This window comes from Eubalaena glacialis, chromosome 15 (assembly GCF_028564815.1).
Source record: "Eubalaena glacialis isolate mEubGla1 chromosome 15, mEubGla1.1.hap2.+ XY, whole genome shotgun sequence".
Taxonomy (NCBI): Eukaryota; Metazoa; Chordata; class Mammalia; order Artiodactyla; family Balaenidae; genus Eubalaena; species Eubalaena glacialis.
In genome coordinates this window covers 76,519,162-76,532,848 of record NC_083730.1, presented here as the reverse complement: position 1 = coordinate 76,532,848, position 13,687 = coordinate 76,519,162, and the positions used below count along the sequence as shown (strand labels likewise).

Genomic DNA, 13,687 nt, shown 5'->3' with positions numbered 1-13,687 from the left:
AATTTGGAAACCATCCATCGTCCAAACCTGTACTTTATAGATGAGGAAACTGAGGCTGAGAGGGGGTAAGTGACATGCCCTTTCATCCACTCAGTATTGTTGATCACCAAGTCTGTGCCAGGCACAGCGTCAGGTGTTGGGAATGGTGACCAGGATGGACTAGTCTGCCCTCATGAGCTTTTATTCTAGCTGGGGAGATAGACATTGAGTAAGTAAGCACACAGACACAACAATCAGAGATTGCGATAACAGCTAAGGGGAAACCCAGCATATGCTAGACTCATATTGAGCCTTGTTGGTAGGTCACAGTGAAATGTCTGGATTTTATTCTCAGTGGGCTGGAAAACCAGTGGAAGGGCTTAAGCAGGGAAATGATAAGACCTGATCTTGTTCCTCCTGTTATTTGTCTCCTTGAAGACATGGGTGGATATCAATCTTTATATTTTTCTAGTATTCCATGCAGAGTACATGCTGAAAATATGTGTGTTGACGGCTGATTGCCTGAAGTCAACAAGGATTTATAAGCTGTCTTCTAGACCAGTATCTCTTTATCTATTTTGGGTTTAGAACCCCCTCCAATGTCTTATCAGAGCTATGAGGCTTTCCTTAGAAAATATCCTCATGTGCACATGCATACCGTGTTGTGCATAAAAAAAGGTCATGAATGCGCTGAGGACCATCTCAGGACCTTGCACCAGGACCCCCTGCTGTAGAAGCTGCATCACGAGATACCTTTAGTCTGAAGATCCCTCATTTGGCTGGATATCATTGTTATCCTGGGATTTAGAGGCAGATTATTTTAGTATCTTTAAGCCCCAGCTTTTCTGCCTGTAAGATTGGCTAATGTATATGTCACAGGGGACTTTATTTGTTTATTTTTTGGGGGGTGGGGACTTTAAGAATAAAATGAAACAGGGACTTCCCTGGTGGTCCAGTGGTTAAGAATCCTCCTTCCAATTCTGGGGACGTGGGTTCGATCCTGGTCGGGGAACTAAGGTCCCACATGCCTCGGGGTGACTAAGTCCATGTGCCGCAACTACAGAGCCCACGTACTCTGGAGCCCGTGGGCCACAACTAAAGAGAAGCCCGTGCACCGCAATGAAGAGCCCGTGCCGCAATGAAAGATCCTGCATGCCGCAACTAAGACCCGATGCAGCCAAAAATTAATAAATAAATATATTAAATTAATATTTTTAAAAATTCTTAAAAAAATTTTTTAAAAAAATAAAATGGGAGAGAGCAGTCAAGATGGCGGAGTAGAAGGACGTGCTCTCACTCCCTCCTGTGAGAACACCAGAATCACAACTAGCTGCTGGACAATCAACGACAGGAAGACACTGGAACTCACCAAAAAAGATACCCCACATCCAAATACAAAGGAGAAGCCACAATGAGACAGTAGGAGGGGCTCAATCACAGTAAAATCAAATCCCGTAACTGTTGGGTGGGTGACTCACAGACTGGAGAACACTTATACCACAAAAGTCCACCCACTGGAGTGAAAGTTCTGAGCCCCACGTCAGGCTTCCCAACCTGGGGGTCCGGCAACAGGAGGAGGAATTCCTAGAGAATCAGACTTTGAAGGCTAGTGGGATTTGATTGCAGGACTTCAACAGGACTGGGGGAAACAGAGACTCCACTCTTGAAGGGCACACACAAAGTAGTGTGCGCATCGGGACCCAGGGGAAGGAGCAGTGAACCCAGGGGAGACTGAACCAGACGTACCTGCTAGTGTTGGAGGGTCTCCTGCAGAGGCGGGGGGTGGCTCTGTTTCACCGTGGGGACAAGGACATTGGCAGCAGAAGTTCTGGGAAGTACTCCTTGGCGTGAGCCCTCCCAGAGTCTGTCATTAGTCCCACCAAAGAGCCCAGGTAGGCTCCAGTGTTAGGTCGCCTCAGGCCAAACAACCAACAGGGAGGGAACCCAGCCCCATCCATCAGCAGTCAAGCGGATTAAAGTTTTACTGAGCTCTGCCCACCATAGCAACAGCCAGCTCTACCCACCACCAGTCCCTCCCATCAGGAAGCCTGCACAAGCCTCTTAGATAGCCTCAGCCACCAGAGGGCAGACAGCAGAAGCAAGAAGAACTACAGTCCTGCAGCCTGTGGAACAAAAACCACATTCACAGAAAGATAGACAAGATGAAAAGGCAGAGGGCTATGTACCAGATGAAGGAACAAGATAAAACCCCAGAAAAACAACTAAATGAAGTGGAGATAGGCAACCTTCCAGAAAAAGAATTCAGAATAATGATAGTGAAGATGATCCAGGACCTCGGAAAAAGAATGGAGGCAAAGATTGAGAAGATGCAAGAAATGTTTAACAAAGACCTAGAAGAATTAAAGAACAAACAAACAGAGATGACCAATACAACAACTGAAATGAAAACTACACTAGAAGGAATCAATAGCAGAATAACTGAGGCAGAAGAACGGATAAGTGACCTGGAAGACAGAACGGTGGAATTCACTGCTGCAGAACAGAATAAAGAAAAAAGAATGAAAAGAAATGAAGACAGCCTAAGAGACCTCTGGGACAACATTAAACGCAACAACATTTGCATTATAGGGGTCCCAGAAGGAGAAGAGAGAGAGAAAGGACCTGAGAAAATATTTGAAGAGATTATAGTCGAAAACTTCCCTAACATGGGAAAGGAAATAGCCACCCAAGTCCAGGAAGTGCAGTGAGTCCCATACAGGATAAACCCAAGGAGAAACATGCCAAGACACATAGTAATCAAATTGGCAAAAATTAAAGAAAAATTATTGAAAGCAGCAAGGGAAAAACGACAAATAACATACAAGGGAACTCCCATAAGGTTAACAGCTGATTTCTCAGCAGAAACTCTACAAGCCAGAAGGGAGTGGCATGATGTACTTAAAGTGATGAAAGGGAAGAGACTACTACCAAGATTACTCTACCTGGCAAGGATCTCATTCAGATTTGATGAAGATATCAAAAGCTTTACAGACAAGCAAAAGCCAAGAGAATTCAGCACAACCAAACCAGCTCTACAACAAATGCTAAAGGAGCTTCTCTAAGTGGGAAACACAAGAGAAGAAAAGGACCTACAACAAACCCAAAACAAGAAAATGGTCATAGGAACATACATATAGATGATTACCTTAAACGTGAATGGATTAAAGGCTCCAAACAAAAGACACAGGCTTGCTGAATGGATACAAAAACAAGACCCATATATATGCTGTCTACAAGAGACCCACTTCAGACCTAGGGACACATACAGACTGAAAGTGAGGGGATGGAAAAAGATATTCCATGCAAATGGAAATCAAAAGAAAGCTGGAGTAGCAATACTCATATCAGATAAAATAGACTTTAAAATAAAGAATGTTACAAGAGACAAGGAAGGACACTACATAATGATCAAGGGATCAATCCAAGAAGAAGATATAACAATTATAAATATATATGCACCCAACATAGGAGCACCTCAATACATAAGGCAACTGCTAACTGCTGTAAAAGAGGAAATCGACAGTAACACAATAATAGTGGGGGACTTTAACACCTCACTTACACCAATGGACAGATCATCCAAAATGAAAATAAATAAGGAAACAGAAGCTTTAAATGACACAATAGACCAGATAGATTTAATTGATATTTATAGGACATTCCATCCAAAAACAGCAGATTACACTTTCTTCTCAAGTGCACATGGAACATTCTCCGGGATAGATCACATCTTGGGTCACAAATCAAGCCTCAGTAAATTTAAAAAAATTGAAATCATATCAAGCATCTTTTCTGACGACAATGCTATGAGATTAGAAATGAATCATAGGGGAAAAAACGTAAAAAACACAAACACATGGAGGCTAAACACTACATTACTAAATAACCAAGAGATCACTGAAGAAATCAAAGAGGAAATCAAGAAATACCTAGAGACAAATGACAATGAAAACACGACAATCCAAAACCTATGGGATGCAGAAAAAGCAGTTCTAAGAGGGAAGTTTATAGCTATACAAGCCTACCTCAAGAAACAAGAAAAATCTCAAATAAATAATCTAACCTTACACCTAAAGGAACCAGAGAAACAACAACAAACAAAACCCAAAGTTAGCAGAAGGAAGGAAATCATAAAGATCAGAGCAGAAATAAATGAAATAGAAACAAAGAAAACAATAGCAAAGATCAATAAAACTAAAAGCTGGTTCTTTGAGAAGATAAACAAAATTGATAAGCCATTAGCCAGACTCATCAAGAAAAAAAGGGAGAGGACTCAAATCAATAAAATCAGAAATGAAAAAGGAGAAATTCCAACAGACACCACAGAAATACAAAGCATCCTAAGACACTACTACAAGCAACTTTATGCCAATAAAATGGACAACCTGGAAGAAATGGACAAATTCTTAGAAAGGTATAACCTTCCAAGACTGAACCAGGAAGAAACAGAAAATATGAACAGACCAATCACAAGTAATGAAATTGAAACTGTGATTAAAAATCTTCTAACAAACAAAAGTCCAGGACCAGATTGCTTCACAGGTGAATTCTATCAAACATTTAGAGAAGAGCTAACACCTATCCTTCTCAAACTCTTCCAAAAAATTGCAGAGGAAGGAACACTCCCAAACTCATTCTATGAGGCCACCATCACCCTCATACCAAAACCAGACAAAGACACTACAAAAAAAGAAAATTACAGACCAATATCACTGATGAATATAGATGCAAAAATCCTCAACAAAATACTAGCAGACAGAATCCAATCTACAGATTCAATGCAATCCCTATCAAATTACCAATGGCATTTTTTACGGAGCTAGAAAAAATCATCTTAAAATTTGTATGGAGACACAAAAGACCCCGAATAGCCAAAGCAGTCTTGAGGGAAAAAAACGGAGCTGTAGGAATCAGACTCCCTGACTTCAGACTATACTACAAAGCTACAGTAATCAAGACAATATGGTACTGGCACAAAAACAGAAACATAGATCAATGGAACAAGATAGAAAGCCCAGAGATAAACCCACGCACCTATGGTCAACTAATCTATGACAAAGGAGGCAAAGATATACAATGGAGAAAAGACAGTCTCTTCAGTAAGTGGTGCTGGGAAAACTGGACAGCTACATGTAAAAGAATGAAATTAGAATACTCCCTAACACCATACACAAAAATAACTCAAAATGGATTAGAGACCTAAATGTAAGACTGGACACTATAAAACTCTTAGAGGAAAATATAGGAAGAACACTCTTTGAGATAAATCACAGCAAGATCTTTTTTGATCCACCTCCTAGAGTAATGGAAATAAAAACAAAAATAAACAAATGGGACCTAATGAAACTTCAAAGCTTTTGCACAGCAAAGGAGACCATAAACAAGACGAAAAGACAACCCTCGGAATGGGAGAAAATATTTGCAAACTAATCAACGGACAAAGGATTAATCTCCAAAATATATAAACAGCTCATTCAGCTCAATATTAAAGAAACAAACACCCCAATCCAAAAATGGGCAGAAGACCTAAATAGACATTTCTCCAAAGAAGACATACAGACGGCCACGAAGCACATGAAAAGATGCTCAACATCACTAATTATTAGAGAAATGCAAATCAAAACTACAATGAGGTATCACCTCACACTAGTTAGAATGGGCATCATCAGAAAATCTACAAACAACAAATGCTGGAGAGGGTGTGGAGAAAAGGGAACCCTCTTGCACTGTTGGTGGGAATGTAAATTGATACAGCCACTATGGAGAACAATATGGAGGTTCCTTAAAAAACTAAAAATAGAATTACCATATGACCCAGCAATCCCACTACCAGGCATATACCTAGAGAAAACCGTAATTCAAAAAGACACATGCACCCGAATGTTCATTGCAGCACTATTTACAATAGCCAGGTCATGGAAGCAACCTAAATGCCCATCAACAGACGAATGGATGAGGAAGTCGTGGTACACATATACAATGGAATATTACTCAGCCATAAAAAGGAACGAAATTGGGTCATTTGTTGAGACGTGGATGGACCTAGAGACTGTCATACAGAGTGAAGTAAGTCAGAAAGAGAAAAACAAATATCGTATATTAACGCATGTATGTGGAACCTAGAAAAATGGTACAGATGAGCCGGTTAGCAGGGCAGAAGTTGAGACACAGATGTAGAGAACAGACATATGGACACCAAGGGGGGAAAACTGCGGTGGTGTGGGGATGGTGGTGTGCTGAATCGGGCGATTGGGATTGACATGTATACACTGATGTGTATGAAATTGATGACTAATAAGAACCTGCAGTATAAAAAAACAAAGAAACAAAACAACTAATACTAAACTTTCATTGGGTTATTTGTATGGAAATATGTTAATATAAATGTTTCAGACATTACATGAAATTTCTAAAAATCTTATATGTTCTGGTATAATGTTATAAGTCATAATCCTAGTTATTACTTTAAAATGTATATCTCAGAAATAACTAATTTTCTTGTCAACTGCATTATTATGAACTTTCATCAAATCTTTAACCGTGGTCATTTTTAAGTCTTTTGTCATTTACAGACAGTTCTGGGTGTACTCTGATGCTTTTGCAAATATGTTCCTATAAAAGGGTTTCATCTTCAAGAAATTCATGGAAAAGACCCTGACAAGTACAGGTTTCTGGTAACTGACTGTACTGCTGAAATGAATGAATAAGCATTTTCAGAACTCTAATGAAAAACTGATGAACTCATAAAAGTGCTAACAAAAGATCAAGATGAAAAAAAAAATTAATTACATGGGACTGAGTGAACTGATGAGGATGAGTATAATTTTTGTGACTTTCTGTTTGAATTAAAAAAAAAAAAATCCCACAAGGACTCAGAGGCAAAGAATATACAAATCAATTTTCACTGCAAAGTAAAGGAGCTGTTACAGTGGAGGATTACTGGACTGAATGTCAATATTATGACACAGTATGAGTGTGTTTCATGTTTGGTAATTGCAATCATTGTTGCTTTTGTTGTGGTCATCCATGTACAATGCTTGGTGTCAGTCTATTTATCTCTTGTAAAAATAAAATACAGTGTGTGTGTGTGTGAAAAAAAAAACCAATAAATAATGAATTCCAGTGGCAACCAAAAAAAAAAAAAAAGAAAGAGATCATAAGGGCCCAATTCTTCGAACAGACACCTTAAAGAATCTGCCTGGTTTAAGATAAATTTGGAAATTTGGAAAAAGACTTTATCTGGGGCCTTGACAATACCCAGGAAGAAGGAGCTCTGGCCACTGCTTATCGAGGTCCTCCTACATGCCAGTTATTCAGCACTGATTATCTCAAGAACAGCATTTTATTACCTCCATTTTAGAGACTGAATCTCAGCTTTATCAGAGAGGTTACATGGCTAGTAAAAAAGTCCTGCCACTTTATTTTTTTTTTAATTAATTAATTAATTTTTTTTTTTTTGGGCTGCATTGGGTCTTCGTTGCTGCGCGCAGGCTTTCTCTAGTTGCGGTGAGCGGGGCCTACTCTTCGTTGTGGTGCTCGGACTTCTCAGTGCAGTGGCTTCTCTTGTTGCAGAGCATGGGCTCTAGATGCATGGGCTTCAGCAGTTGCAGCGTGTGGGTTCAGTAGTTGCGGCACGCGGGCACTAGAGTGCGTGGGCTTCAGTAGTTGTGGCTCATGGGCTCTAGAGCGCATGCTCAGTAGTTGTGGCGCATGGGCTTAGTTGCTCTGTGGCATGTGGGATCTTCCCGGACCAGGGATCGAACCCATGTCCCCTGCATTGGCAGGCGGATTCTTAACCACTGAGCCACCAGGAAAGTCCCCTGCCACTTTAAAAAACGGTGAAGAAGGTAACAATGATGGTGGTGATGACGTGGTGATGATGGTGGAGGTGATGGTGGAGATGATGAGATGATGGTGATGACGACGGTGGTGATGGTGATGATAGCAGTTACCACTCAGTGACCCCATTTTATTCAACATGTCATCTTTGTTCAGCTCATGGGCTTTGGAGTCAGAAAGCCTGTCTTGGAGTTCCAGGTGTGACACAGAAAAAAACTCAATACATGCAAGTTGTAATTACTTATTATTATTATTACTATTATTGAATCTTCACAAAAGTCCTCGAAAGCAGTATTATTCCCATTTTACAGATGAGAAAACTGATTTGGAAAAGTCACCAGAAATCAGACTAAGTGGAAGAACTATTTCCCCAAAATCAATCCTTCCAATGTCACCTTTAGGAAATTTGTCAAATCCTTGTGTCCCTAGATAGGACTTCCTTTTAAATGGAATCACTAATCTTTTTCACGTACATAAATACCTTGTGAAAGGAAATGTTATAGCACTAACTTAAACACGAACCCATTTGTTGAAGGAGGTCCTTGAGAGGATATGACCACCAGGTGACCTGCGAGCTGGCCCTGGGCAATTAGAAACTCCTCACCCCCTCCCCTGCCCTTGGAATATACATCCAGCCCCTCCCCCACTCCCATGGTGGGAGCTGTTACAAGGGCACAGCCTTGAGAGAGCGGGGTGTTACTGAGACCATCCAGAAGGTCTCCGTGACTGAGCCCAGTTCCAGCCTCTATAAACTTTAAGACTCTGGCGGGCGGGGGTGGAGACCTACCCTTCTTGCAGCATCCAAGACAAGCCCTGTATGTCAGTTCCCTTGCATATTACACCTGCCACCCACCAATGTGGAGTGGCTGCCTCTTTCTTCAGTCTCTCCCTGCTCTCCACCACAGTGGGGGCCAGTTTCTGAACCAACACTGTTATCACTTGTCACAAATAGAAAGTAGAAATAAATACAATATGCGTACAGAAATACCATTAGATTCTAATTAGATACAGTTCCCTGGGAGTCTGAGGTCTGCTTTCTCTTTGTTGAAAAAGGGAGATTAGCAAGTATTACAGAGAGGAGTTAAAGGCTACTAGCCCTGAATGAGATTTCCTTCTTCCTGTGATGGGGTTGAAAGTGAATTAAACAGGAGATGACTGTCTAGGTGGGCAACGTCCTGCCCCTCTCCTGCCCCATCACCTCCACTGCCACCCCCTCCACTGCCACCCTCTGAAACAGTCTCCCACACTCTGCCCACAGTGACCTATAGCCTCGCTGAGCTGGGGAGAGCTCATGAAGGGGCTCAGCAATGGTTGTTTCTGAAAAGAGGAGCAGGAAATGGACTGGGCAGGACTCTCTAGGTCCCGCCTGACTTAAGGGGCATATTTCCAAATGCGCTGAGCAGCATCCCGCTGGTGAAACCCAGGAGGCACGTGGGAGCTCTGCCGGGAAAATGTATTTCTGCTTCCAGCTCCCGAAGGCTGGCCAGGCACCAAATCCAACCCCATGGGCCCCTCCGTCTTCGTCCAGACCTGGGTGGAGGCCACGCCTTCTCAGTGGAGGCTGAGAACCCTGGGGCAGCACCTGCGGTGAGGAGAAAGGGGACTGGACAGGAACACAGGCACCGGAGCAGACAGGCAGGGTCTGCGTCCCGTTCCCGTCATTCCCAGCTGTCAGCCCTTGGACCAGTCTCACAGCCTTTTTGAGCCTCAGTTTCTTCATCTGCAAAACGGAGTCATAAAACCTCAAACACCTCTTCGCTGGGCTGCAAGGACTGGGCGAGATGGTGGCATGTGAGGTTCTCAGCAGAGCACCTGGCCCTGAGAAGGTGCTGAACAAATCTGAATTCCCTTCTCCACCTGCAAAACCAAAGAGGGCACCATTCACCCCAACCCGGATTGCCCCGTCCTGGGGCTGCAGGGACTCCTCCAGCAGATCTGTCTGTTGTTTCACGGACAGCATGTGTGGAAGGGATAGCGAACTGGCGAACTCCGGATGCCGGTCACGCCCAGGGACTCTGAGCCCACCGAGGTCGTTCCTCCTCCAAGGAAAGGCGGACACACGCTGGGCTCAGCACTTCCCACCAACCTACCCAAAGCCAGGGACAGAGCTATCCTCGGAATGCCACCGAGGTCGGAGATGCCAGTACACAGAGGGCTCCAGCCCCCGTGAAGCCACCACCAAATGAATGAGGACAGCCACCAAGCAGGGAGCGTGTGCCGTGTGCCAGGCACTGTGCCAGCACTTCCCCCGCCTCATCGCTTTCCTCTTCTAAGCCCCTGAGATCATTCAGATATGGAACGGAGTAGGTAAGGTCTCATCTCCTGTCCAAGGTGGTTCCAGGAGTGAGGGGCAGAGGGGGAGTCCCACCCTCCCGTGCTGATGTCACACCGTGTGCAGCCGCCCGCTGTTCTGTGCCAGCAGAGGCCTGTGTGATCACTGCTCTGGCCTAAGAGAGCTGGCACCAGGAAGCATTCAATAAACATTAATATGGTGAGTGATGAAATGAAACAGGGAGTCAACGACGAAATTAACATTTCTCACTGATGGCCAGCTCTGCCCAAAGTGGCAGATCTCCAAGATTTGGGAGAGAGAAACACTGTGTTTCCCTCTCCCCCACAAACCAGCCCATCTGAACCTTAGAGCCGCCTTCTCTAACAGGAAAGGTCAAATAGAAGATAAAACAAAAGGGAGAGAGGCAGAGAGACACAGAGAGACACAGAGAGACACAGAGAGGGAGAGGCAACGAGCCAGAGATGGAAACAGAGAGACAGGACCAAAAAAATCTTGGAGGGGAGGGTCTGTGGATTTTTCCCAGCCTCGTAGCCCACCCCATAGGGGATCACACACTCTATCAGGATGCTTTCTTGCCATACAGCAGGAGGCGAGGAGGCTGTGCCCAGAATGATCCCAATGCCAAGTGCAGAGATCATTTCAGGCATGTGCGTTTGGCTGCAGCCATTCTGCTGGTCACTGGTGGGAAACAGGACCCCGTGGCAGGTGGGCCCAGGGTTCGGCTCTGCGATGGGCTTTCTCATGCACACCATCTAGGAATCCTCTGCCTCTTCTGCAAACATCACACAAGGACATGTGATGGTGACCCACAGGAAATGCTCCCTGGTGCCCCACCCGTCACCTACCCTCTGTCTCACCCATCCAAGAAAAAAGAATCAGAACGCAAACGCCCAACAGTATTACAAAGGCGACCTTAACATCACAGCATCAGACAGCAGCACCTACAGTACCCCTTCCCAGGGCCAGGCACTGGGCTTGAGCACTGGACACCGCTGCCTCATTTAACCCTCCCTGCAGCCCTACGAGGTCAATGCTAATATCGCCCCTTGACTTATGAGAACGCTGAGCCGCGGAGAGGGTGACCTTCCAAGGTCATGCAGCTGGTAAGTGGCAGAGGCAGGATCTGAACTCAAGCCTTCTCACTCCAGCTCTCATGGGCCCATGCAGAGGAGCTTTCTCTCATAAGGGGGTATTGTTCTGAAACCAGAGTCTAAGGTGAAATACCAAGTACCGTTAAAATTACCCTTGAGGATCTCTTAAATTGTACAGTACTGTAGCATATTTCCCTAAGTCCAACACTGCCAGCTTCCCCTCCAGTGGAACACCAAAGGAAATGGGTGGCTTGCCTTTAGGGCCCATGACATATGAAAAAATATGTATCTGTAACCACTGGCCTCACATTTGCCTTTGCATGGCTAGATTTACATAAATACAATGCATGTCTGATAAGACCGCCCACCCTTGAAACAGTTCTATATTAAAGAACTACTTGCAAATACCAGTTCTATTATTATGCTCAGTAGCAAATGGCCCATGCACCTCACCATGGCCTGGAGGATGCACACCTGGACATGTCTATATGGAGCCGGAGGACGCTTGTATGACCTTGGCTGATCTCCCAACTGCCTTGCGAGGTCTGCAGGCTGAATACTGTTAGGCCTGATTTATAGTAGAGGCCACCAAGACCCAGAAAGGGACACCGCCCTGCCCTGAGTCACACAGCTGGTAAACGGCTGAGCTAGAACTTGAGTCTAGGTCCCCGGACCCCCAGGTCATGGCATGGGGTTAAGGGCGGCTCTGGTACTCCCAATATCCCACGTTAGACCTAGCTTGAGCACACACGTGGGCTGTAGGTCAGGTCAAAAGGAAACAGGGGCAGACTTCAGAAGGCAACATGGTGGGCGGACCAGAGCAGGGCTGTTGCTTCTCCACAGTACCCCCTGACGCTCACTGTGCGCCCTACAGCTGAGGGCCTTCTCTCGTGCTGGCATTTGCTGAAGAACAGGGCATGGGAGGATGTGGCACGAATTAACATTCCCGGCCTTCAAGCAGCGACGAAGGTAAGGCCCTCCGAGTGCGATAACTCGGGTGCGTGCTCTATGCTGCCCCCCAGAGGTCCCTAGTGGGATGGAGCCCCAGTTGCCTACGGCGGCAGCTGGTTTTGGTGACACTCTTTTTGGCTGCCTTCCTTCCCTGCTTCCCTTCCTCACGCCCCTCCCAGGACTTCCTGGGATCACCTCCCACGCGAAAGTCTATCCCTTGAACCCTTGTCTCAGCAGCTGCACCCATTTAAAGTGCCAAGGCTCAGAGAGGGCCTCAGAAGGTTCTCTGAAAGGGAGCCAAGTTCTTGGCACGCTGCTCTGTTGTGTGTGCGCCTTTGTCTGTCATTCAGAAGCCATCTGCACATCTGAGGTGAGGCCTGGCCCCAGCCAATGTGCTACCAAGGGCAGGGCTGAGTCAGAAACTCCCCGGGTGGCCAAAGGGATATGGAGCGGGGCACAGAAGCCACACGGCTGGGGCTCAGAGTTTCCCAAAGGGCCTCCTCATAGCGGTTGTTCCATGGAACGTTCATCAGCGTCACGGGGGAAAAATGAATTCTGCATTATACCAATGTGGGCATTGCTTTGGTGAAACAAGTTTCTTAACTTTGGGCCATCTCAGAGCCTTTAAAGTATATCATATGAAGCTCCAAGAAGGGGATGTTCTGTTCAGACTTATTTGGCCTTGGAATGCTTTTATAGAGTATCTTGATCTAATGTCCCAGGAGACACCGGTTTAGGAAATACTGGCTTAGCTGAGAGAGCCCTCGATTGCCTCGATTGCCGCAGGTGACCACGGGCAAACTGCTTTACCTGAGTCACTTGCCCAAGATCACTCTGCCGGTAAGAGGCAGGCGGGGATTTGAATAGAAGAATGAATAAAGGAGGAACAAGAAAAAGAAAAAAGAAAAAAGAAAAAAAGGAAGGAGTAAGGGAAAGTTATGGAACTGTAGTTTCTGAGCTGCTCAGATCCACCTGCAAAGGCAGGTTTTTCCCTTTATGCTCAATACAAAAAAAAAACCGAGAAAGAGAGAAAGAGGAAAAAATAACATGACCGTTCTCCCCTCATACACCGTGAGTTCAATTGCTATCAATTACTGTGACCTCCTGCATTTACTAATAACCAAGTTACTTCTCCTTCCGACAGTAGCCATGCGGCTGCTGAACTACTGAACGTTATGTGACTTATTTATAACGCCGGCACTCCCGGTTCACATGTCCTCACACAGAGGTTTACAGTTCGGAGGCCTATGAAGGAGGAGGCCACCTGCAGGGAACAGACAAGCCTAAAAGGCTGTGGGTGCTACGAGAAAAGGCAGCGCTCCAGAAACAGACTGCGCAGGTTCAAATCCCACCTCCGCTGCCAAAAGCCACGTGATGTTGGGGAAACCGTGTCACGTCTTTGAGCCTCAGTTTCCTCCCCTGTGAAATGGGACTCTACCCCATGGAGTCCTCGTGAAGCGTCAGCGTGGTTCCAGGTGCGGATCGCTTAGCACAGGACCTGCTGGATAAATGTCCAGGATTATGATCACACTCT

At 45.1% G+C, this 13,687-nt stretch overlaps 1 protein-coding gene across 3 annotated transcripts in view; it reads right to left on the bottom strand.

Moving 5' to 3' along the window:
• Window positions 1–13,687, bottom strand: part of LOC133075663 (unconventional myosin-XVIIIb-like) — an 89,303-nt gene that overhangs the window by 43,091 nt on the left and 32,525 nt on the right. The window contains exon 7 of one of the 3 annotated variants that reach the window (XM_061170014.1): window positions 13,585–13,654. The exons of the other annotated variants lie outside the window; for them this stretch is intronic. Coding sequence (XP_061025997.1) covers window positions 13,614–13,654 — 41 coding nt within the window. The 3' untranslated portion in view covers window positions 13,585–13,613. Of the gene's footprint in view, window positions 1–13,584; window positions 13,655–13,687 lie in introns of those variants that run through there. 3 annotated transcript variants of the gene reach the window in all.